At 34.0% G+C, this 23,528-nt stretch overlaps 1 protein-coding gene across 2 annotated transcripts in view; it reads left to right on the top strand.

Annotated features, from left to right (window-relative positions):
- Positions 1 to 188: 188 nt before the first annotated feature.
- LOC138702111 (collagen alpha-1(XI) chain-like) overlaps positions 189 to 23,528 on the top strand; it is a 210,498-nt gene continuing 187,158 nt past the window's right edge. For both annotated transcript variants that reach the window (XM_069829693.1, XM_069829692.1), the window contains exon 1: positions 189 to 421. In XM_069829693.1, coding sequence (XP_069685794.1) covers positions 331 to 421 — 91 coding nt within the window. In that variant the 5' untranslated portion in view covers positions 189 to 330. The remainder of the gene's footprint in view (positions 422 to 23,528) is intronic.

Below are 23,528 nucleotides of genomic sequence, written 5' to 3'. Positions count from 1 at the left end.
GTACACTGGGACACTTCTACGCGATATTGCATCCATCTTCCATGCAAAACCCGGCATTGAAGTCGGTGATCGACAATACAGAGCACAAGAGTGTTGCGACCATACTTTTTGTCCGCACCGCGCATGCGCCGTCAAGCTGGCCATGTGGCCGCAGCTCCTGCCGAAGATGAGTCCACAGTCTTCCGATCCAGCAAGGCACGGAGTGATGCTGTGAAAGGAACCGGGCGAGATGGGAGCACGACTCCCGCACTTTCTTCAGTTCCTATGTGTAGTAGTGTGTGATGTTGAGTGATCTGTGTTGCCATAGAAACGCATGAAGCTGCGCGAACCATGCGACTCAGGACTTGCGAGACGACGGGATGGCTCGTCCTCTTCCTCTGGTCTGTCGTCGGACTGTCGTCGTCGGAACTGGATCTGTCAGGTATCAGTGCGCGACCTGTCTGTAGGCCTAGGAAGAGTTGGATTGTGCTTATCCAGATTTATTTCAGATAAGCTATCCTGTACAAGACTGTAGATTGCTAACCTCTTTTGGTTCTACAGTACTGTACTATCTTGAAAACTTAAAACATCTGCGAGCTACGGTTTCAGTCCCTAAAATGTTTCATTCACAATGAAAATTAAACATAACGTAAGCGTTAACTTAACGTTACAGTGAAATCAAGAAGTCATACCATCATTCACGATGGGAACATAAACATAACAGCAAACATACTTGGTAACCATGGAAACATAACAACGACGCCATTTCCTCATATTCTGTCGTATACTTCAGCGCTCCACGATTGTGTTCTGTTTGCAAATCACGTAAGCATAAGCATGAAAGTTTGGAGTTCGCAAACGTTCATGTTAACGTCTTACGGTAATGTTTATGTCAATGCTTATGTGAATCATTGTGAATGATCCCATTTGGTAGCCTGGGCACAAACTTCTGTGTTTATGTTACGGTTATGTTTAATTTTCATTGTGAATGGGCCATTTCGACGATTTCTCTCGGCTTCCCAACATACAGAGATTTCTGAGATATCCTTCATCGTCACTGCCTTCCGGACTGAACTGATGTCAGTTCAGAAAACCGTAATACATTATTCGTAAGTTGACCTCGACATTAAAAGAAGAAATATCATTAGCATCACCGTTTCGGCCATCTTTGCACTGTAAGATGGGAATCAAAGATCACTGAAGTACAGTTTGTTGGTTACTCAACTGGCCGAAGATAGGTTTGACCCTCATAAATGACACCAATAAGGCATCACTCATAAGACAACTAAGCCAGGAGATAATGGTACAGGTTGGCCAGTTCCTTTCCTCCCCCATTGCATACATGGCTGAGTAGTAACCTATTTCACTAATCAGTATACAAACAATTGTTCTTCCTCTGACACATATCGTCAAGTGAGATGTACTGCCTGGTAATAGATGTACGTATCAGCCAGAACCTCAATCAGAGGGATTTGTAGAAGAAAAAGTGGTAATTGTCCAGGCATATTTGGATCTTAGACATATGACTAGGAAGTTCATAGAAGATAATATAATGGTGTTTAATATTGAATTTACAGAAAATCACAGCCTATATTTGTCAGCTAGCACCTTATGGAAAAGGTTGCGGTAATGCAAAGGAGAAATGAATAATATTTTTTCACACCATTACATAAATATTGTTTTTCTCACAGTCTTCAAGCATCAAAAGAATATCATTCAAAAAAAAAAAAAAAAAAGACACAGTATGAAAAAAACTTGGACAGTAAGTTGTTACCTTTGAAACCAGTAAAATTTCTAACAAAATCGTTTCAACGAATGCTTATGAACTTCGAACGAAAATTAATATTAATTCTACTGATACTAATCATATTATTACTAATTTCTGCAATAATAATTTGATTTGCCCTACAAGTATTTATGTAAACATGCTGGTACATTTCTTTTTTCTGTCATTTTCACGAGACTCCATCGCCGGACAATGTTTCATGTTATTTTTGATTGCTAAGATCTTTCTTGAATTTCCGTTTTGTTCTCCGTACTGCCTTCTACATACTCCTTAGTAACCTCAGAGGAGTATAGCAATAATATCGTCACTACTAATTACATTAAAAATATAAACAAAATTAACGACAAAATTACAAATGTCTGTTCTTATTTTAGCTTGTTGATAAATGGTTACTATGGAAACCACTAAAAACTTACAACCACCGCCTTCTAGAAACGTATCTAAACACGATGCTTACAACTAGATTGCTTCAGTTTAATTTTTCATAACTACCTAAAATTTGTACATTTTAAAAATATTATCTTATTCTGCAAATATTGGAATGGTAATAAAAAATAAAAAATAAAAAATAAAAAATAATAATAATAATATATATGATTCGTGACTAGAGGGTGCTTTTGTTTACTCGTATCTCAATTTAACCAATCTGTTCATATTGTATTACATTGGTTTTTATGCAAGAGGCTCCAGGTGCGATTCCTATGCTGGCTCCATAAATTTAGTTGCTTTTTTGAACCGTTTCTCTTGAAAAATAGGCATATTTAAATCGAAATGCCTTTGGCGTAGAAAGTAAGAGAACAATTGAAATGTTTATAATTCGAAATCTCGAGTAATTCCATTTTTTAACGGTTTCTTCAACTTTCAATTTACTAACTTCGACTGTACTAGTGGGGGAGGCAACAGAACGGAGCAGATTTTGAGGGAAAAGTTTGGAAGTCGTATTCCCAACACTGTGACATTACGTTTTTTGTCTAGACGTGTACAATAACTGCCTTCCGATTGGAGAACAACGTATTCTGTTTCTGGCATAGATAATATGTTTCTATATTTGCATTATTTTTCAATATACTTGTACCTCAATTACCTCTGATTGAGGTTCTGGCTGATTATCAGGCAGTATAATACATCTCACTTCAAATTTAATCTCTGAAACATTGGACAGAACTATCAACAAAATGCCTCTACTAGAAACATCAACAACCAAATGTCTTGGTTTACATATTAATAATAAAATAAATTGGAAAAATCATATCAGAGAAATAACTCCCAAACTTAGCTCAGCATGCTTTGCAATTAGGTCGTTACAACAATTTCTAAACAGCAGTATCTTAAAGACAATATATTTTGCATATTTTCATTCCATTATGTCCTTCGGAATAATATTTTGGGGAAATTCTGCAGATAGTAAAAATATATTCTTATTACAAAAAAGAGCATTAGAATAATAGTTGGAGCAAAGGCTAGAGAATCATGTAGATTATTTTTAAAAAATCAGAGATTCTGACCTTAACAAATCAATACATATACTCTACAATAAATTTCCTCTTATATAATAAAGAAAAATTTCCAACTAATTCAGCCATACATAGTATAAATACCCGCAGAAGGAATGATTTTCATACGCCATCATCAAATTTATCATGCTTTCAAAGGGGAGTACGTTACATGGCGATAAAAATGTTCAATAGTCTTCCTGAAGACATTAAGAATCATAGCCAAAACCCTGCATTATTTAAGATAAAACTAAAAAAATTACTTAATATCTCACACTTTCTATTCTGTAGATGAATTCTTGACATTTCACAGTATTGTGTAAACATTTTAATATTATTAAATGGTAAACATATTCCATTGCATAAAATATTATTGTTATTAAGGTATTAATTCTGTACATATTTCATATTTGCATTTTATATGTATTGCATTTATATTTAAACGTAATAATTGAACATGTTCTTTATTCTATGCTATAAAGCAAATGTAAGAATATTATGGAACGAATAAATTTATCTATCTATGACTCAGAGGAACAACAATTGTTTGTATGCATCTGAAGTCTGACTAGTGTAATATGTAGCTAGTCGGCGATGTACGCAATGGAGGGGGAAAGGAACTGGCCACCCTACCCATTATCTTCTGACTTAGTTGCCTTATAAGTGATGCCTTATTGATACCACTTACGAGGTTCAGACCTATTTTCGGACAGCTGAGGCCGTGTCTCAAAGCTACATTTTCAGCTGAAGTGAACTAGATTGTTTGACTAAATACCCGGATGTGACGTCAGAAGTTATGATCCAAAGCTACATAGTGCATAGCAATCAAGTCCGTAGTAGCTAGTAAACGAAAATGCTTGCTCGATTGTTGACTTGTTCACTAAACAAACATGGATACCTCATCAGCAGTTGGGGTTATGAAATCTGAAAATGCTTTGGAAGTAAAATAATGTAAATATAATGTAGAATAACACGTTAACTTTGAACACTGACATTGTTAGTATCTTCTGTACAATGTTTTAAATATTATCTTTTCCACTTAACTCGTAATGAAACTGTATTAGGACACTGCCTTCTTAATTCAGTCCTGCACCGTGATGTCATGGTTTTTAGAAAAATAGTCTATGAAGAAGGCCGTGTTTCCAGCATACATGTCCAAAGCCCCCTAGTGTGCAGTTTACAAGTCAGCTAGTTGCTAGTCACTAGTGTGTAGTATGGATTTGAGCTTTGAGACACGGCCTGAATAACAACTTCTACAAAATGAAGCCTGTACATAATATTATTAGTTTGAATACTTCTAGGATGAGAACTCTACACCCCTCCACCGGATGACTTTTGCCACGCACTGTAAGCTGTACAAAAAGCTCAGGCAACGTCTCTGCTTCGCAGCGTCTGGAATTGGAGTGAACGCTTCTTTGTTTACAATTTACAACTTAATTATATTTTTTTGCGTTGAGTGGAGTCACCGTTCTTTTAAGATTAAAATAACAGCAGATGACGTCATGGGAATAGAAGTCTCTAACTTCGATATCTGAAATGCTTGCAGTTAATAAGGGATGTCACAATGACTTGCATGTTTTTACTCCACATACCATAATACTACACAAGTCTTCTTTAAAGACTGGTCGACATTGTAACCGAGTTCCTCTGGGATGTTGCATTCCTTTTTCCGTTTATAATTCCACTTTGTGATTACAAATTCTTCTTAATTAGAATATATATTGTATATAATTTCATTCCAAATAATAGTTATAATAATGTCAAGGATGCACTGGAAGGAATGGTGAACGGGAGAAAAATTCGGGGCAGAAGAAGATATCAGATGTTAGACGACATTAAGATATATGGATCATACGAGGGGACTAAGAGGAAGACAGAAAATAGGAAAGACTGGAGAATGCTGGGTTTGCAGTGAAAGATCTGCTCTTAAGCAGAAAACTATGAATTAATGAATATGAAATTACGAATATCTGGAAAAATATATTTTAGCATGGAATTAACAACTGCAGCCAATAAGATTGTGATGTAAGTTTTCTTCGCAACTCTGTATTGAAGTTTTGTATTCGTTTGGATTTAATTCGATAGAGAGAAAAATTACTTCAACAAAAATTAATAATAAATATGAAACCCAAAAACCTCTAGATAATTTAAACAACATGAAAGCTCAAGGGTATACTTACTTACTTATGGCCTTTAAGGAACCCGTAGGTTCATTGCCGCCCTCTCATAAGCCCGCCATCGGTCCCTATCCTGAGAAAGATTAATCCAGTCCCTACCGCAGCCAAAAACCCCATAACAAACAATATACCGTGTACATTTCTAACTACAGTACGTAGAGAATTAACATTGTCATAAGAAATCCATATATAAAAAATGTAAAGTGAAATTTCGTGTAGCTGGCCATGTGTAATAAATTAGTAGGCCTTATAGAAAATAAGACTATCTACTGATTATTGTCAACTAAAATTCTGTTTGATGGCATGAATCTTGAAATAATGGATTATTATACTACAGAAGAAAATATTTTATTTACTGAATTGTATGGAAACAATTCTTTGAGAAAGGTAAGAGACCTGTTTGCTGGACTCTTTCCTGGGAAAAGAGTTTCATCCCGCAATACGATCAAACCTGTGTAAACTTAATAATATGACTAAAATTGTTGCTTATTTGTGTCTTTGTGAAAAAAAGTAACCTAATGACAAAAAAATCTTTAAAATTAAATACACAACTAAAATTATAATAGTAACACCATGATATAATTATTTTGAATCACCTAACCTAAAACTGATAATATGTTCTCAAAGGATTAAGTATGATAAGTTGGCAATAATCAGTAGATAGTCTTCTTTTCAAGAAGGCCTTCTAATTTATTACACATGGCCAGCTATATGAAATTCCACTTTAAATTTTCTATACATGGATTTCTTATGGCAATGTTAATTTCCTATGTACCATAGTTTAAAATACACATGATATGTACAGTACAGGGCGGAAGTAATGTAGATTATTCCTTGGATCGAATGCAACAAAACATTGTAATATCATGTTACTCGTAAATGAATACTTTTCTCAGAGAGAATAATTTTTCCCTAAATGTTAACACTGTTATGATTTTTACTCTTATCATTAGAGAAACTGGTAAGGAATGACTTATCCTTTGCAGTCTTTAAATAAAATGAGTTTTCTTGAAAATTAAATAAAAGATTAACATGCATTGTTATTTCCTGCAATAGGAAGTCTGGCAACACTGCAGCAGTGACTAAGAGCGGAATGCTGGTATTCAGACCTGAGTCCGTGTGCGTTTTCGTACATGTGAGCCGAGGATGCACTGTTGCCAAACTACGCAAATTTTCAGTCTATTTTTTTTATTCAACCATGTACTTAATTACAAAATCCATAATATGTTTTTAAAATTTGTTTTTATGTATTTCATTGTACCCTTCAATCTGTATACAGTAATTATATTACTTCAACTCTTTATAAAGTATGGGACGAATAAGACGTGTTTAAGGGTATATGAACGTTAAGGACCAATATTATAGGAAAATGCAGGCTCTAAATTTCTAAAATTTTATTAACAAGTGAACTCACAATTGGACAAAAATTACAAGGTACTACAACAACACTTATTAGAACTTAAATATGTGACAAAAGTATAAAAAAGGTTACAGGAACTAATAATATTTTTCAAACCAGTTTTACCAGAGTATGAAAAAAAAAAATTCTGCATCATCATTTGGTAACCATAACATTGTTATGGTCTCTCTGACATTTTTAATATTTTTCCTGCATGTAATAAACACTTATTTCTGAAAAGTAGACTACTCTCAGACATGTAGAGTTGTTTATTTTAATACAATTAATTTTTTATTTGTCCTATATAAAATACATTAAAATTTACATAATGTTTTGTAACCTAATTTTTATATTTTCAAAGAAATGGGCATTATTGTAGTCTACCTTTTGCATAAATTCATGCTAAATCAGTGTACAAAATTTCACAATTCTATCTTTAATGGTTGTAGAGTTATAAAGTAATATGTGTGAAAATTTTCAAATTTTGGGAAATTTAATTTAAAGTATAAAGTTAATTTCTTAAAAATATTATTAGTAACCTTTTTTATACTTTTATCAGATATTTAAGTTCTAATAAGTCTTGCTGTGGTACCTTGTAATTTTTGTTCAATTGTGAGTTCATTTCCTTATAAAATTTTAGAAATTTAGAGCCTGCATTTTCTGATAATAATAACTGTGGTCGTTCACGTACATATACCCTTAAGGAACTCAAGGAAGGAATAGTAATATGCGTTACAAGAGCGGTATGTTGACGTTTTCATGTTCGAGGAAAAGACTGAAAAAGCGAAACGTAGTTGAGCTTTTTTAATTTCCGAGAACATGAAAACAAACATACCGCTCGTGTATCGTACATTATTTTGTGCGAACATCGTTTATTACATACCTGAAAGACGAATTTCTAATTAGTTGCAATGAAATCTCCATCTTGGTTTCTGTTTAATGACGGAAACTTTAGAAAACAAAAATATCTACGTATACTCCAGCAGGCCGTGATATACGTCTGTCTTTTTTTTCCCCCAGTCTATAAATGCGAACTTAAAACAAACGGTAAGGTTATGTAATGATTTATTTTTTCATTTTAATATTTTAACAATATTATTTATATAACATATTGCAGTAATAACATCGGCATTTGGAGTCTTGTTGATTTTTTCACGGCTTCCTTAATGTTACTTGTATCAGGAATACAATAGCTTTCGTGGAGTACTAGACTTTACTTAATTTTTGCAAATGTTTAAAAGCAATAATTAACATTGTAATTTAGGTGAAATTGCAGTGGTAAGTTTCCAATTTATAATTATTACTATGTTAAACGTCTCTAAAAATAATATGTTAAAAGCCTAAAGCAGTAAAATGAATGTCGCGCTTAAGCGGTAAGAAGAGGGAAATTGTTATGTATGTTAAGTTGGGAATACTGAATGTGGTATTTCACACTTACCGCGTATTGGTTCTGTGCGGAAAACAAGCAAATACGCACGATCTCGCACAAAAGCTTCATTCGTGATCACTATTTTTCCCCCCAACATCATTAAGACATTGTAGTAAAATGGCCCAGGCGTCATGGCAACAAGCATGTCTTCCTGTAACCCGAAATACTGCAGTACATAAAAACTGTATGATAAAATACAAGCCATGTACTACAACTATCTCAATACGGCTTCATGGTATTAGCTAAGATAAGGCGTGTCCTTGAACCTCAAATGATACTGAACTCATATTAAACAGAAAATATAAAAAATAATGCTAATCGATAGAATTTAACAATGTAGATTTAAATAATGGTGTAATAATTTCAAGACTTTATGTTCACATAATAATATTATTCTGCAAAATACTGATTAATTCATTTACTGAAAATTAGTAGGTTAAGTCAGAATTCAATTAATTCTTAACGATATGATGTTTCAAGTCAAAGGGCCAGTTGGATGAGAATCAGGAATTTTTTTGTTATCACTGATTGATCAGTAAAAGCAATTACATGAATTAAAAAAATGAACAAAATACCTACATTTAAGCTACGATTTCTTTACGGCGAAAATAGTTAACATAGGTGAAGGACTTCACAAAAAAATGAATGGACTAAATCCAAGATACTGAAGATGCTATTTCTTCTAGAAGAGAAGGAAGACGGCGATATCTGTATTAAGCATTCCTATTATAAAGGGAAGAAGCTACGTAACCTTACAATACCTCCCGTAAAAAAACTTGACAGTCCTCTTTTTTAGCCTAGATGTCCGGCGTCCTCGTAATTTTGTCGGGACGCACAAAAATCCCACATTTTAATCAAACTTTATTTCATAATGTAAAAATCAATAATTTCTCTAGCTGATGTTTACTTCATGAATTAGTGTTGAAATTATTGATTTTATTTATATAAATGTTTAGAAAGTGTAGTGTACTGTCAAGAGACGTAAATAAATTGACATGGACAAACTGTTTAAAGGCGATAGTAAATTTCCTTACAAAAACGTCGATAATAAAAGTGTCTCGTATTTTCGAGAGACATTTATGGCAGGCTTAACTGTTACAGACTAAACCAAGTCTTCATTTGTTTTACTGCCATAACTCGTTCAGATTAGTGATTTACCATTTCTACATGGCCTTCTCTAAATATCGATTATCCATGTCCTGAATTTGCTTCAGAAGCAACGTCTAGCGATCTGTATCGCGTCCAATGATCTAGTTGGCGATCGCCATTTCAACTGCTAGAATCTCCAGGCAACAATCGGCAGCGATGTGCGCCCAACGATGATCGCCGTAAACAAACCGTAGCTTTAGAGCTCATATATCGCAGATGGCCTTGCTAAATAATGTAAAAAAGAGAGACTCATTTTCTGCTGTGAACTTAATGGTCCATCCCTTGTTTCATTGGTGTCATAGAAAATAATCTCTTAAGAAGGTGACAGTTTTTTCAAATCTCAGAAGGTTCTTTGAATTACTGGGACTGATATCCTTTCTGTTTTTAGACTTCTTTTTCTTTCGTATATGTGGAAAAGCTGTCATATCTTTTACAACCTAACTAACAACAAATATTCAAATCAACTCTTTGACAAACTTAAAACTGTTTAAGTAAATAACTGAATCAGACAATTTCAAAATATTTCAAGTGTTCATTGAATATAAAGTAATAAATTCAATGAATTGTAAACTGTAAGTTTTACTCAAGTCTTATTCAATTGTCCAATCGATGCGTATGTTGTACTGATTTCGACAGTCGGAAAGTAAGCATGAATAGTTCTGTGCAAAAAAAGACTCGATATCAAGTGACGTGAATGAAGGTTTTCCAAAGTGCTCATTTTCGATACTAACCAAAGACGAACATCATCTCAGTTCATATCCTGCACGACGCAACCGGAACGAGGTCGCCTACCCAGACTGATGAATTGCTGACAACTGGCTCTCATTCCTCCAAACTGCATCGCTTGCTGTCATATTTATGCTTTACTTCTACGTAATTAGTGTAATTAACCACACCACAAGATCCCACTGCGAGCCACATGACGGGAAACATCCTTGATTGCTATATAAACGGCCCACAGTGGTAGTAATATTCCATCCTGCCTAAGGTTTTTCCATGGTTTTCCTAAGGCGCTAAGACAAATGTCGGGATGAGCCCTAAAAGAAATGGGCCACGGACCTGCACTCATATCCCCATGAATCTCCCTAATTAACAATTACATCTCTCCCCCCTCTTCGCAATTGAGCCATCATATAGCCAAATGGCTGGTCTCGAAATTGAGACAAATCAACAAGGCTCATGACCTCCTACATAATAGCCAAATTGGCTAGTCTCTTATATGAGACAACTCATCCTGCCTAAGGTATTCCGTGGTTTTCCTCAGGCGTAAGACAAATGTCGGGATGAGCCCTATAAGAAATGGGCCACGGACCTATATGCCCTTCCCCATATATATTCCACCTTTATTATAAATTATGTATGCCCTAGTTCAGATAATATTAATAGTCTATTAAACATACGAGGTTACTCAATAAGTCGCAAATTGAAAGGACAGGGACCTCTCAAATTGCAGCTTAGATTTCACGGCGCTTCTTCCGACGGCCTTCACCTGCTTTGTCATCAAACAACAGATGACGGCGTCTTGCCATCCTAACGGCAAACACCAGCCAACTCCTCCTCGCCCCGTTCCGTGATCAATTGATCAATCTCAGCCCCCCTCGCGTATGTGGTACCTAAGAGGTTACATCCAATTTCAGCTTCCCCTTCAAAATTTTCTAGAGCTCCTTCAGGGGAGCAGCGTAACCCGGAGTGAGACTAGTGGCCAACAGGCTTGGAGCTCACATATTTAGTTTTGTACAGCCCCCAACCCCTTGCAAGGACGCGTTATGCGTACCTTTTAAATTTTCCTCCCAATTCTCCTTCGATTTTTCGTTTTCGCAGACTGTAATCGGCACACGCAGTAGATTTTTCGTTTTTAGTAATATTCAGAAAGGCTTTAAAATATGGACAGGAGGCTATTATAACTGTGATGTTCTCTAGAATCGATTGATTTGGTGACCGGGGAAATGGTTTGTTTCTTTTACTTATTTATTTATTTATTTATTTACTCCTACATTTAATCATTTATTTATTTACTTTTTATTTACTCATGTATTCAACCAATTACTTATTCACTCATTTATCCATTTACTCATCTGTTTATTTATTTATGTACTTATTTATTCACATATTTATTTGTTTACTCACTCATTCATTATTCATTTATCCATTTGTTTATTTATTTACTTATGTATTTATTTACTTATTTATTTACTTACTCATGTATTAATTTACCCATTTATTTAATTATTTGCCCACTTATTTATTTGTTTATTTATTTATGTATTTATTTACTTTCTTATTTATTTATTATTTATTTATCTACTCATTTACCATTCATTTATCCATTTGTTTATTTATTTATTTATTCGTGTGCTTATTTATTTACTTATTTTATGCTTGACTAAGCCTATTAGTTTGACTAAGCCTATTACAATATTTTATTTAATAGCTGCTCTCTCTCTCTCTTAATTATCTTAAATATCTTTATTTATTTACTCACTCACTTACTAATTTACTCATTTATTTATTATTTACCATTCATTTATCCATTTGTTTATTTATTCATTTATTTATTTACTTACTCATTTACTCATTAATATGTCCATTTATTTATTTATTTATTTATTTATTTAATTAATCATGTATTTATATATTAACGTATATATTTATTTACTCACTCATTTATTAAGTTATCCATTCATTTATTAATTTATCCATTTATTTTTATTATTTACCCATTTTTTATTTATTCACATAATTTATTTAATTATGACTTAAAGGAAAGTGCATGGGGTAGATAATGTCCATCAAAGCACCTTCTTCACATATAAGGCTTATTTCATAACTTCCCAGTCTAAAGAACTAATTATTTAAATTGAATTCAATTAAAAAAAACACTTCAATTTACATATTGATGGGGAAGTCTGAAACCAGGCTTAATTATATTTTAGATTTCACCCCCACCCCCAGCTGCCCCCTTTAAAAATTTCAAATGGCACCCCTATGAAAGAGCATTCAATTGTTTATACACCTCATTCATTTCACAGATTTTGTTTTATATCGTTGCCTGGCAATCTCGATAGGTACAATAATTAAGATAATATTTTCCTGCCGGGGATAGAACATAGTTTCCTGGAAATGCTACTACAATCAGTCGCTGCAATTGTGGCACACAGAGGAAAGGCTAATTTAATTGATATTGGACTTTAAACATAAACGTAACATAAACAAAGAAGTTTGCGGTCTGATTATTTAATGGGATCATTCACAATGATTTTCATAAATACTAACATTAACATTACCGTTAGACGTTAACATGAAAGTTCGTGAACTCCAAACTTTCATGTTTATGCCTATGTGATTTAAAAAAACAAACACACAATCGCATAGCGCTGAAGAGAATGTGATGAAATGACGTTGTTGTTATGTTGCTATGGTTACCAAGTATCTTTGCGGTTATGTTTCTTTTCTCATCGCGAATACTATTACGATTTTCTAATTTGAAGCTAGCGTTTGCATTCTATTTAATGTTCACGTTTTCCTTATGAATGAGGAAAATTTTGCAGTTTATCATTTGTTATTCTGAGCTCTCAATCTCTTATCACGAACCACGCAACTCGATGTATTGGCGTGGGGCTCCTTTGTCTGCCAGTCTGTGACCACGTGGATGAGACAAGTGTCACTATCATTTGTTTTTGTGCCCGCGAGCCGCAACTGTTTGCTACATCCATTATTTCTTCTCTACATGCGGCCAGCAGCTTCTTTTTCTTTTTGCCGGGTGGCGCCGCACATTGCCACGTCTTAACACTACCACATGAATGAACCGTATTGTACTACAGCTCTGCTTTTTCATGTCAGAGGTTATTCGTGCGTGGATTCCTCCGCATCTTGCCTTATTTGCACTGCATATTGTGTACTTCACACAATACAACGCTATAATGTCATTGTACAATCATCTTTTTTTCTTTCTTTTGTGAGTTCTTATATCAACTGCAGACTGCCAAGGTTTTAAAATAACAGTACCAGTGAAGTTTTACATAAATTCTCATCTTGCTAGCTTTTGTGGTGTCACACTCCAATGCGCATGCGTCAGACTCAACTCCAGGGATTTCTATGGTTACTTGACCCGTCAAACGTGTCAAAAGAAGAGTTCGCGTGTAATTTACATTATATATTTTACATTTGTACATAATTTATTTGGCTCAGAATAACTAATTTCTACACTATTTTCTACGCGACGTAATAAATTATTTTATGGAAGTAAATTAATAAAAAAAATGGACAAGTTTTTTCTTGAAATAATTTCGTTTATAAATCACAATACATGAAAATAATTATTAGAGTAGTGAAATGTAACGTACACTGGACTGCAAAAGAAATGCCGAGTCCAAGTCGCTATCGATTTCGAATGTTATCGTATTACGAAGACTTCTCTGTATGTGTGAAATAATTATATATATACACATCTGAAATGGCTTTAATTTTCTAAAGAGTTTTTATTCCATCCAAAGCAGAAATGTGTAGCTAAATGTTTAAATTAGATCCAGCTTTCAGTTCTGTATCTAGCTATAATAAAATTTTATATTTATAATGAAACTGATAGATTTATTTTTGTTAATACAATATGAAACGTAACTGGCCATATATATCGATTGTAACAATGACAGCATCCATGGATAATAAGGAAGGCTTTGGAATACCATATAAACTGCAGTTTCACTATTTTCGTGTAATATTCTTACTAAAGTTGTAAAATAAAAGTAACTTATATGAACAATTTAAAATGAATTCACATTAAACAATAATAATAATAACGTGAACATGTTATAAAAATCGTATTTACATGTTTTTAAAAACTAATCTCAGTAAAATAGCTTTCCACCTCGCCATGTTTGCTGAAGTCCTCGGAAAACGACATAATTTCGTATCGGCATTTCTTTTGTAGCCCTATGAATTACAACTTTAAAAAAGAGGATTAACGCGTATTTTAATTTAATAGTTGTTAATTATTGTCATGATCACCCACCAACATTAAAATCAGTCCGTATCAACTTCAGAGCCATTATTTTTGTCTGAAATAACCAGAACAATTAAAAGTCTCTTACACTTAAACTAGAATTTACTTTTTTGATTCCACATTATAACATTGATATTAATTTTATTCCAAGAAGAACAAACAAAAGATATACCGACAACATTACGACAAAAAGTTTCACACTTTTCATTCTGATTTTTTTAAATTGAAAGACTGTAACCTTCGAATTGTTCATGACATTTTTTGACTATTCGTAGACTTTATTAATGAACTATTCACTACTATATATTAATGAGATGTCAGTGCTGCTATAATTTTTATTTTTGTATATATCTTGATTACACAACTTTTAACACTATATCACTTTAGAAAAGTGTTATGTCTTTCTCGTGTTAAATTTTTACATTACCTCGTTAACATGTTTCTCGTTAACCAGTTCTGAAGACGGCCGATAACAGGCAGAAACATGTTAACGAGGTAATGTAAAAAATTTAACACGAGAAAGACATAATACATTTTTAGAAGTTTTATTTTTGCTTCAATAATGTCTCAATGTTGATAATCTTATCAATAATTATATTGGAGCTAAAATAGGTCGCAACATTTGCGTGAGAATATCACATTATTGTCTACAACAGTTTCATCGTTGTATCTTAGCACTTTTCTTAAATAATTACTGATCACGAACAACATAGAAGTGTGTAGCAGAGATCAAAGGTGCCGCCTCTGGGAAAGTGTCCACAGAGAATTCTCAAAAGAAAAACAAATATTGCGTTTTCTCTTTCAATATTGGCCTCTGTGAACAGGGTGAATTCTTCGGTCAGTGGATAAAGGAAAATAAACGAAGTCGGTATTCCGCACGAACACATTATCCTTTACCACAGTGATATGCAAGGAGTTTGGTAGAAAAATACACCGGTGAGAACCGTGAGAAACACAATGACAAAATGCACATGATGGATACCGGAGGCAGCTTTAGCTACATGACTAGTAAACTCTGGGATCTGTATCGGCGCGGAAACACTGTGTGGTGTTGATGTATAGTTTTTTTTTATTAAATTCGGTTATTTAACGACGCTGTATCAATTACTAGGTTATTTAGTGTAGATAGGATTAGTGACAGCGAGATGGTATTTAGTGAGATGTGGCAGGGGATTCGCCATAGATTACCTGACATTCGCTTTACGCTTGGGGAAAACCTCGGAAAACCCCAACCAGGTAATTAATCCAAGCGGGAATCGAGCCCACACCCGAGCGCGTATCGTTTCAAGGGACAGAAACAAATATGAAGAACTGGAATGAATTACAGCAAGTAATGCAAGCTGATAGCCTGGCAACTCCAGTAACAATTTAACGCTTTGTTTATTTAAGTTTTCAATTTATTACATTATGATATAAATTAACTTTTATCATCCAGTCTGCTGTCGAAAAATCTGGAAGTTAGGATTTATAAAACAGTTACATTACCGGTTGTTCTGCATGGTTGTGAAACTTGGACTCCCACTTTGAGAGAGGAACAGAGATTAAGGGTGTTTGAGAATAAGATGCTTAGGAAAATATTTGGGGCTAAGAGGGATGAAGTTACAGGAGAATGGAGAAAGTTACACAACACAGAACTGCACGCATTGTATTCTTCATCTGTCATAATTAGGAATATTAAATCCAGACGTTTGAGATGGGCAGGGCATGTAGCACGTATGGGCGAATCCAGAAATGTATATAGATTGTTAGTTGGGAGGCCGGAGGGAAAAAGACCTTTAGGGAGGCCGAGACGTAGATGGGAAGATAATATTAAAATGGATTTGAGGGAGGTGGGATATGATGATAGAGACTGGATTAACCTTGCTCAGGATAGGGACCAATGGCGGGCTTATGTGAGGGCGGCAATGAACCTCCGGGTTCCTTAAAAGCCAGTAAGTAAGTATGATATAAATTACCCATCTTTAAGCCTATTTTACGCACAGTATAGAAAGTTATTTTTACGCGCAACTGCAGGTGAGATCCTAGATAAGAGGGCAAAGTACAATACTTCGTCACTTCTTTGTTGGTGATAAATGTTGATCGTGAATTGTAGGAAGATTTCAGTACAAACGTAAGGCCAACCAAGCTATTCCAACACAACTTCGTTCAACCAGAATTCACAGTAAGGACTGCATGGGATTTGAACTAGAATCTTCAGACTCACAATTCCATGGTTCAGTCTTGTAGTTGCCTGTGCTATACTTCATCGTTAGGTTTTTTTTATCGTTTCAAGTGCAACAAATTACGTCATTTTAACAACTTTCCAGCCCATATGTCCGGCACGAACATAAATTATCTACAGCTGAGTGCTCCAAGTCTACTGTACTTAAGCCTGGTGTGGATAATTTTTTATTATGTAGCTAGTAAGCAAAGTGGATACAAATTCAAAGTACCGTATAAAACAAAAATGTTTCTAGTCACTACCGTAAGAGCCAGGCTCGTGTACGGTGTGGTCTTAGCCAATAATATAACATAAAATTTACAATGACAGTTTACTGAGAACTCTATCTTAATTCAGCCGACAACTATCAGACAAGGAAAAAAAAGAGAGAAAAAAGCACATCTATTTATAATTTGAACTGGTAATGGAAATTAAGGAAAAACGGCTGAACAGATTTTAATGAATGACTCCTCATTTTGAAGCGAAAAAATGGTAGTTTCAGAATAAGACAAACACACTCGGAATGTGACCAGAGATGTTAAAGCGAGTATAAATAACAGCAAAAAAATAAAAGAGAAACAATAAAATAAACAATATCATGGAGGCCATGACTCCAGAATTGCCAACAGATTCTCTGACATAATGCCAATAGATCGATCTTCATTTGTCTCTATATTGGTTACTAAAAACTTCAAAACTTATTACGAAGGTTAATTATATTATCATGAATAAAATTTACAGATCTGATTCTATGTTGTGTAATGTGTATAGATTATTAAAAACTACAAAACTCAAGAAGGTTTGTTGACATTATTTTCATTCAAAATGAAATATTACAGATAACTGTGTGTATTTGTCACTGATGATACACACTGATACTATTATTAATGATAATAATTATGAAAATGAAACCTTTCGGGGTTATGTAAATAAACATAGAGAATAACTTACATTAGATCTTCATTTCCATAATTTTCCGAGTAACGCTATACCTACTGTATGCTACTAAAAGCTACAAATCTTATGTAAGACATAAATATTGTTATTAAAAATGAAATACTTTAATAGTTATAAATCAAGTGATGTAAGTCTTTTTCAGATACAGTATTAATGACGATGCGATGTAGATATATATTTTATGCTCGACCATGCCGAAATGTAGTAATTATACACCTGGTAGCAGTCCTTTGATGCATGTCATTAAAGTACACCTACTCATTAAAGTTCAGGTTTTCGATTATTCTCGGATATGCAATCGAAAGACAACTAGCAAAACGTCATGCAGGCTGGAAATCCAATACTTTCGCAGAAGGTTATGTTCTGTTCGTTAATTGTAAATAATATTCAAATAAATTCAATTTGTCATCTCGTTTTTCAATGTCGAATTCAATTTCAAGGTTATATCAAGTTTACTCTCTAGGTTATACCAAGGTCGTCGATATTCGTTGCCCGGAAAAAAATCAATACTTTCGCGTCTGCGCACATCTCACAATTTACGAGATTGCACAAGGTAAGTTCGCTCCCCACTCACATAAGAATAAAATGAATACTTATGAATAATTTCAAGTTAGAAATATGGTCGAGCATAAAAAGTCGTATGAAACTTGCCTATAATGGTAATTAAGACGCTCGTATGAAAATTATGAAACGAGCGCAAGCGAGTTTCATAAACATCCTCGCGTCTTAATTACTATCATTGTAGGCTCGTTGCATAATGTACTAATGTGTGATTCACTAATTATCCTAGATAGAGGCATTATTAATTAATTGAGTCATGCTTCCTATTCTGCATCTTTAAACTATATCAAATTTATATTCCTTTAGTTTAATCGATCAGATTTGTGAATGCTACCAAGTACATCATTTTGCTGTATGAAAAATAGCGTTTCCTCATTGAAACTCAAAGAAATGAAGATGGATATGTCCAAGAAAAGCATTTGGCATAAAATCCTTTCTGAGGGAAGTTTTTTAAAAAGAGATATTTTTGACAAGGTTAAACTTCATTGAATCATTACGTTGCTTTCAATATTACATCTCTCGCTAGTATGTTTCATTATTATGGAAGCAAATAACTTTCAAAATATCTGATATTCTGTCTGGTAAATAAATCTGAACAATCTTTATTTAAACTTCTAATGAACTTAGTCTGCAGCATTTGCTGCACAAGCCACTAGTTTAATATAAATTGACAATCAGACAGAAACCAACGACATTCATGAATACAGTCGACAGAAATAAAAAGGTAAAATATGCACACGTTTGTTACAAATTGCAGGGGAAAAAATTTCTGTAAAAAGCAACTAAGGAATTAAGAACACAGTTTTAGCTTCAGAATACTAGCCAATTAAAGAAAGTATACTTCTGAATAGTTCATTCTCTATTTGTAACATTATTTTACCCTTAAAACTAAAGAAAAAATGTATTTTTTTAACAACTTCAAATTAGTGTAACTCTGAAAATATTGAGAATAGGACAAATGTTTATATGGCAGTTTTTGCTCAGAATGTCTCCAGAAATAAGCTCAGCAAGTGACAGTAACTCCATGTGAATCACTCTGTATAAGCCTACATCAAAGTATAAACATCTCCTCAGCTGCTGCAGAGAGGAATGTTTCTGGCTACCTGGGCACACGTTTGATAACGCTCAGAGAAATAAGTTCCTCCATTGACGTCCACGAGTTATGACCGGCTGACCTCCGATAACGTCACGAAGCATTAAATGAAGAATATTGCCGCTCCGAGAGTGTCCTTCATACCTCTGCGCAAAGCACTTCCGCAGAACACAACTGGTTTTAAAAAGCCCTTCCTACACTGATTACACAGTTCTTCATTCAAGTTTTTATTACTTTGTTGTTGTTTAGTGAACTGTCCGAAGGCACAAGTAGACTAAGTGATTTACAATTCATATTAATTTACAAGTGATACAACAAGGCACCACTTATGAGGCAACTGGGCCAGGAGATAATTGGGCAGGGTGGCTTATATTCACAACGCTCCTTATGACAATTTGTAACAAGGGATAAAAGTTCAGTATGAAGATTCCAGCAGTTATTATATAGGGTTGGTTGCAGAATTTCGTCCTTCTGAAAGATTTAAAACCAATTACACTGCTCTAGTTCAAATTATCTCAAAATAGTCATAAAACTGTGTTAGTACTTACGTTAAAATTCCTTAAAAATATTACTTTAGAACTAATTTAAAATTATTTTTATGCTCGACCATGCCGAAATGTAGTAATTATACACCTGGTAGCAGCCCTTTAATGGACCTCATTAAAGTACATCTATTCATCAAAGTTCAGGTGTTCCACCAATCAGAAAACACCATTGTAGCAATATGAAAGCGCAAGTATCGATTATTCTCGGATATGCAATCGAAAGACAACTAGCGCAACGTCACGGAGGCTGGAAATCCAATACTGTCGCAGAAGGTTATGTTCTGTTACTATAATAATTAGCATTAATTGTAAATAATATTCAAATAAATTCAATTTGTCATCTCGTTTTTCAATGTCTAAGTCAATTTCAAGTTTATATCAAGATTAATGTTTATTTTACTCTCTAGATTATATCAAGGTCAATGGCATTTGTTTCGCGTCTGCGCACATCTCACAATTTACGAGATATTGCACAAGGTCAGTTCCGCTCCCCAGTCAGATAAGAATAACATAAATACTTATGAATAATTTCAAGTTAGAAATATGGTCGAGCATAAAAAGTCGTATGAAACTTGCCTATAATGGTAATTAAGACGCTCGTATGAAAATTATGAAACTCGCTTGCGCTCGTTTCATGAACATACTCGCGTCTTAATTACTACCATTATAGGCTCGTTGCATAATGTACTATTAAATGCTTAAAAAAATAGAATATTAGTTAGGCTATTTTATAATTTTACCACGAGTTCAACCCTTCCCTTGGGCCTTCAGTTATACCTGACTATATTAATTTCATTTAATGGATTGATGCAAAAGTTGGTAATTTACGTTTTATCACTGTGACAAAAGTTTTCATTTGAGATGAATAGAAGACAGAAATTAATCAGTAATATATTCTCCTATATTATCTATGACTCTCTACCAACCCTGGGGTAGTTTTTCGATTCCGCGTCTGAAGAAATCTGCTGGTTTGGAGTTAAAGAAGTCGTCAAGCATCTTCGTTATCAAAGGAGTTCCCTTGAAGATTGTTGGATAGAGAACGAAAAAGATGGAAATCTGAGGGCGCAAGATCAAGAGAATATGGAAGTATTGAGACGATAGAACCATTTTTGCAGTGCTTTCTCCGATGACATTCTCCCCGTATACGACACAAATGCTTCGAACTATCTCCGTGGCCTTTGCTCCTCTATTAAACTCAAACAGAAGAATATGCGATGAATCAGTCTTTCCTGAGATTAGCTGTTTTTATTACTATCAATTGCTTTTCGTCATTTTGTTATAGAATGACATATTTTTGCTGAAGATTTGTACGCGTAGAAGTCCTGTGTGTAATGTACTGTGGCACATGCTTGACTTGGACATAAAACTTTAACCCCATAAATTTCTCAACTAACTCTTTACTAGAGGAAAATAAATATTTACATATATCTCAAACCTCATCAATAACTAAAATTAATGGTTCAAGAAATTCGCAAAATAGTGCTGCTTACCTTGTGACCATGTCCACTCGAGTTTTGACAGACATAATGCAGCAATTATTTTTTTAAGAAGATAGTTACAATATATTATTAACACGTGACAGATAAGTAATCATATTTCGCCTTTCTGAATCGTTCATGAAGCCATCTCATTAATGTCGGATATGCGAAAAATTGACCATCACCATGCAGCTAACAATGTAATCAGAAAGCGAGCGTATTTATGAATCACGGCCAACTTGATGACTTTGTGCCCTTACGTCACATCCGGTTTCAGATGTATCACAAAAGAAACAAATAAAATATCTTATTTTCTGCAATAAAGATACAACAGCATGCACCTTCCCCTCATAGTTACAAATTCTGGGGGAAAAAAAAAAAAAAAAAAAAAAAAAAAAAAAAAAAAAAAAAAAAAAAAAAAAAATATTGTGTTGCCCATTATAAATAGACGCAAAAAACAGCAGTAACAAGATATCACAGATCGATCGCCAATAACCATAAAAAGGCGCTTCTTTTTAGACAAATGTTTCTAGAACAAGTTTTCTTTGAGTATTTTGATTTCTTTAGCACTTTTAATTAGAGGAATTAAATTTTCTGTACAAAAATATGTACAACTACTGCCTCTATACTTGAGAGAAGTGGCGAAATAAGTGACTGTCGGCCAGATTTGCTCTGAGTAAATTTACTTCACTTTTCTTCTTCTTCTTCTTCTTCTTCTTCTTCTTCTTATTATTATTATTATTATTATTATTATTATTATTATTATTATTATTATTACTTACTGGCTTTTAAGGAACCTGGAGGTTCATTGCCGCCCTCACATAAGCCCGCCATTGGTCCCTATCCTGAGCAAGATTGATCCAGTCTCTATCATCATATCCCACCTCCCTCAAATCCCATCTATCTTCCCATCTACGTCTCGGCCTCCCCAAAGGTCTTTTTCCCTCCGGCCACCCAACTAACACTCTATATGCATTTCTGGATTCGCCCATACGTGCTACACAATGCGTGCAGTTCTGTGTTGTGTAACTTTCTCCATTCTCCTGTAACTTCATCCCTCTTAGCCCCAAATATTTTTCTAAGCACCTTATTCTTAAACACCCTTAACCTATGTTCCTCTCTCAAAGTGAGAGTCCAAGTTTCACAACCATACAGAACAACCGGTAATATAACTGTTTTATAAATTCTAACTTTCAGATTTTTTGACAGAAGACTGGATGATAAAAGCTTCTCAACCGAATAATAACAAGCATTTCCCATATTTATTCTGTGTTTAATTTCCTCCCGAGTATCATTTATATTTGTTACTGTTGCTTCAAGATATTTGAATTTCTCCAACTCTTCAAAAAATAAATTTCCAATTATTATTATTATTATTATTCCCATCATCATTATTAGTATTATTATTAGGGCCTACCATTATCATTATCATTATCATTTGCTCCACTACCACATCTTTACGTCAGATAATCTCTCTACGTAGGTTGAAAATGGCTGTCAGTAAAGATTTGCATCTCTATCAAGTCAGGGTGAAACTCCAGAACAAATTCCAGGAATTTCTTACCCTGCTGCTGGCGCTGTGTTAGCCCGACTTTCAATTTATTCCTACCGCATGCACGAAAATACTTCTAACCACCAGACACTAAACTTCTGGGCGCAGAACGTTTTTTCAGCTTGTCTCCGTAATTAGGTTATTCAGTCGCATGTTAGTTGCCCTCATGCTGCGGCGAAGACACTTAAACTCTGTCCAATTGCGTGAAAATGCAGATCAAGGGGTGCGATACTGCGTTTTAAAACTTTACAATTTTTAGCTAATTTCAATTAAATTTTTAATCACTAATTTCTTTCATTAAAATTGGATATCGTTGAAATTTTTAGATTTTTTGGTTTGTAAATTTGTTCTACAAAAGAAATTAAAGATATAAATGCATATCTTACTATTACACCAGATTACACATCAATGAATAAAGATGTTTCTGTAGTTTCAAGGCTTAACATGTAAGAGAATGATCTGAGTAAGGAAATAATTCCTTGGTCGGCGGGAAAAGCCACATAAGTCAAAAAATAATAATTGTTCAGGAGAGACTTTCTTCTTAATTTACTTTTAACTGAATATAAGTATAATAATGAAATTCATGTAGACCTATATTAAAGTAAGACCCTTTTCAATTTAAAATACAAGAAAATATATTATTTTAAAAATTAGAAAAAATATTAGACTTATGTGATTAGGTACAACAGAAAAATCGACTTTTTTTACTTATGTGCCTTTTCCCGCCGACC

The sequence above is a fragment of the Periplaneta americana genome, chromosome 6 (genome assembly GCF_040183065.1).
Source record: "Periplaneta americana isolate PAMFEO1 chromosome 6, P.americana_PAMFEO1_priV1, whole genome shotgun sequence".
In the NCBI taxonomy this organism is placed as follows: domain Eukaryota; kingdom Metazoa; phylum Arthropoda; class Insecta; order Blattodea; family Blattidae; genus Periplaneta; species Periplaneta americana.
This window is presented reverse-complemented; position numbering and strand designations above follow the sequence as displayed.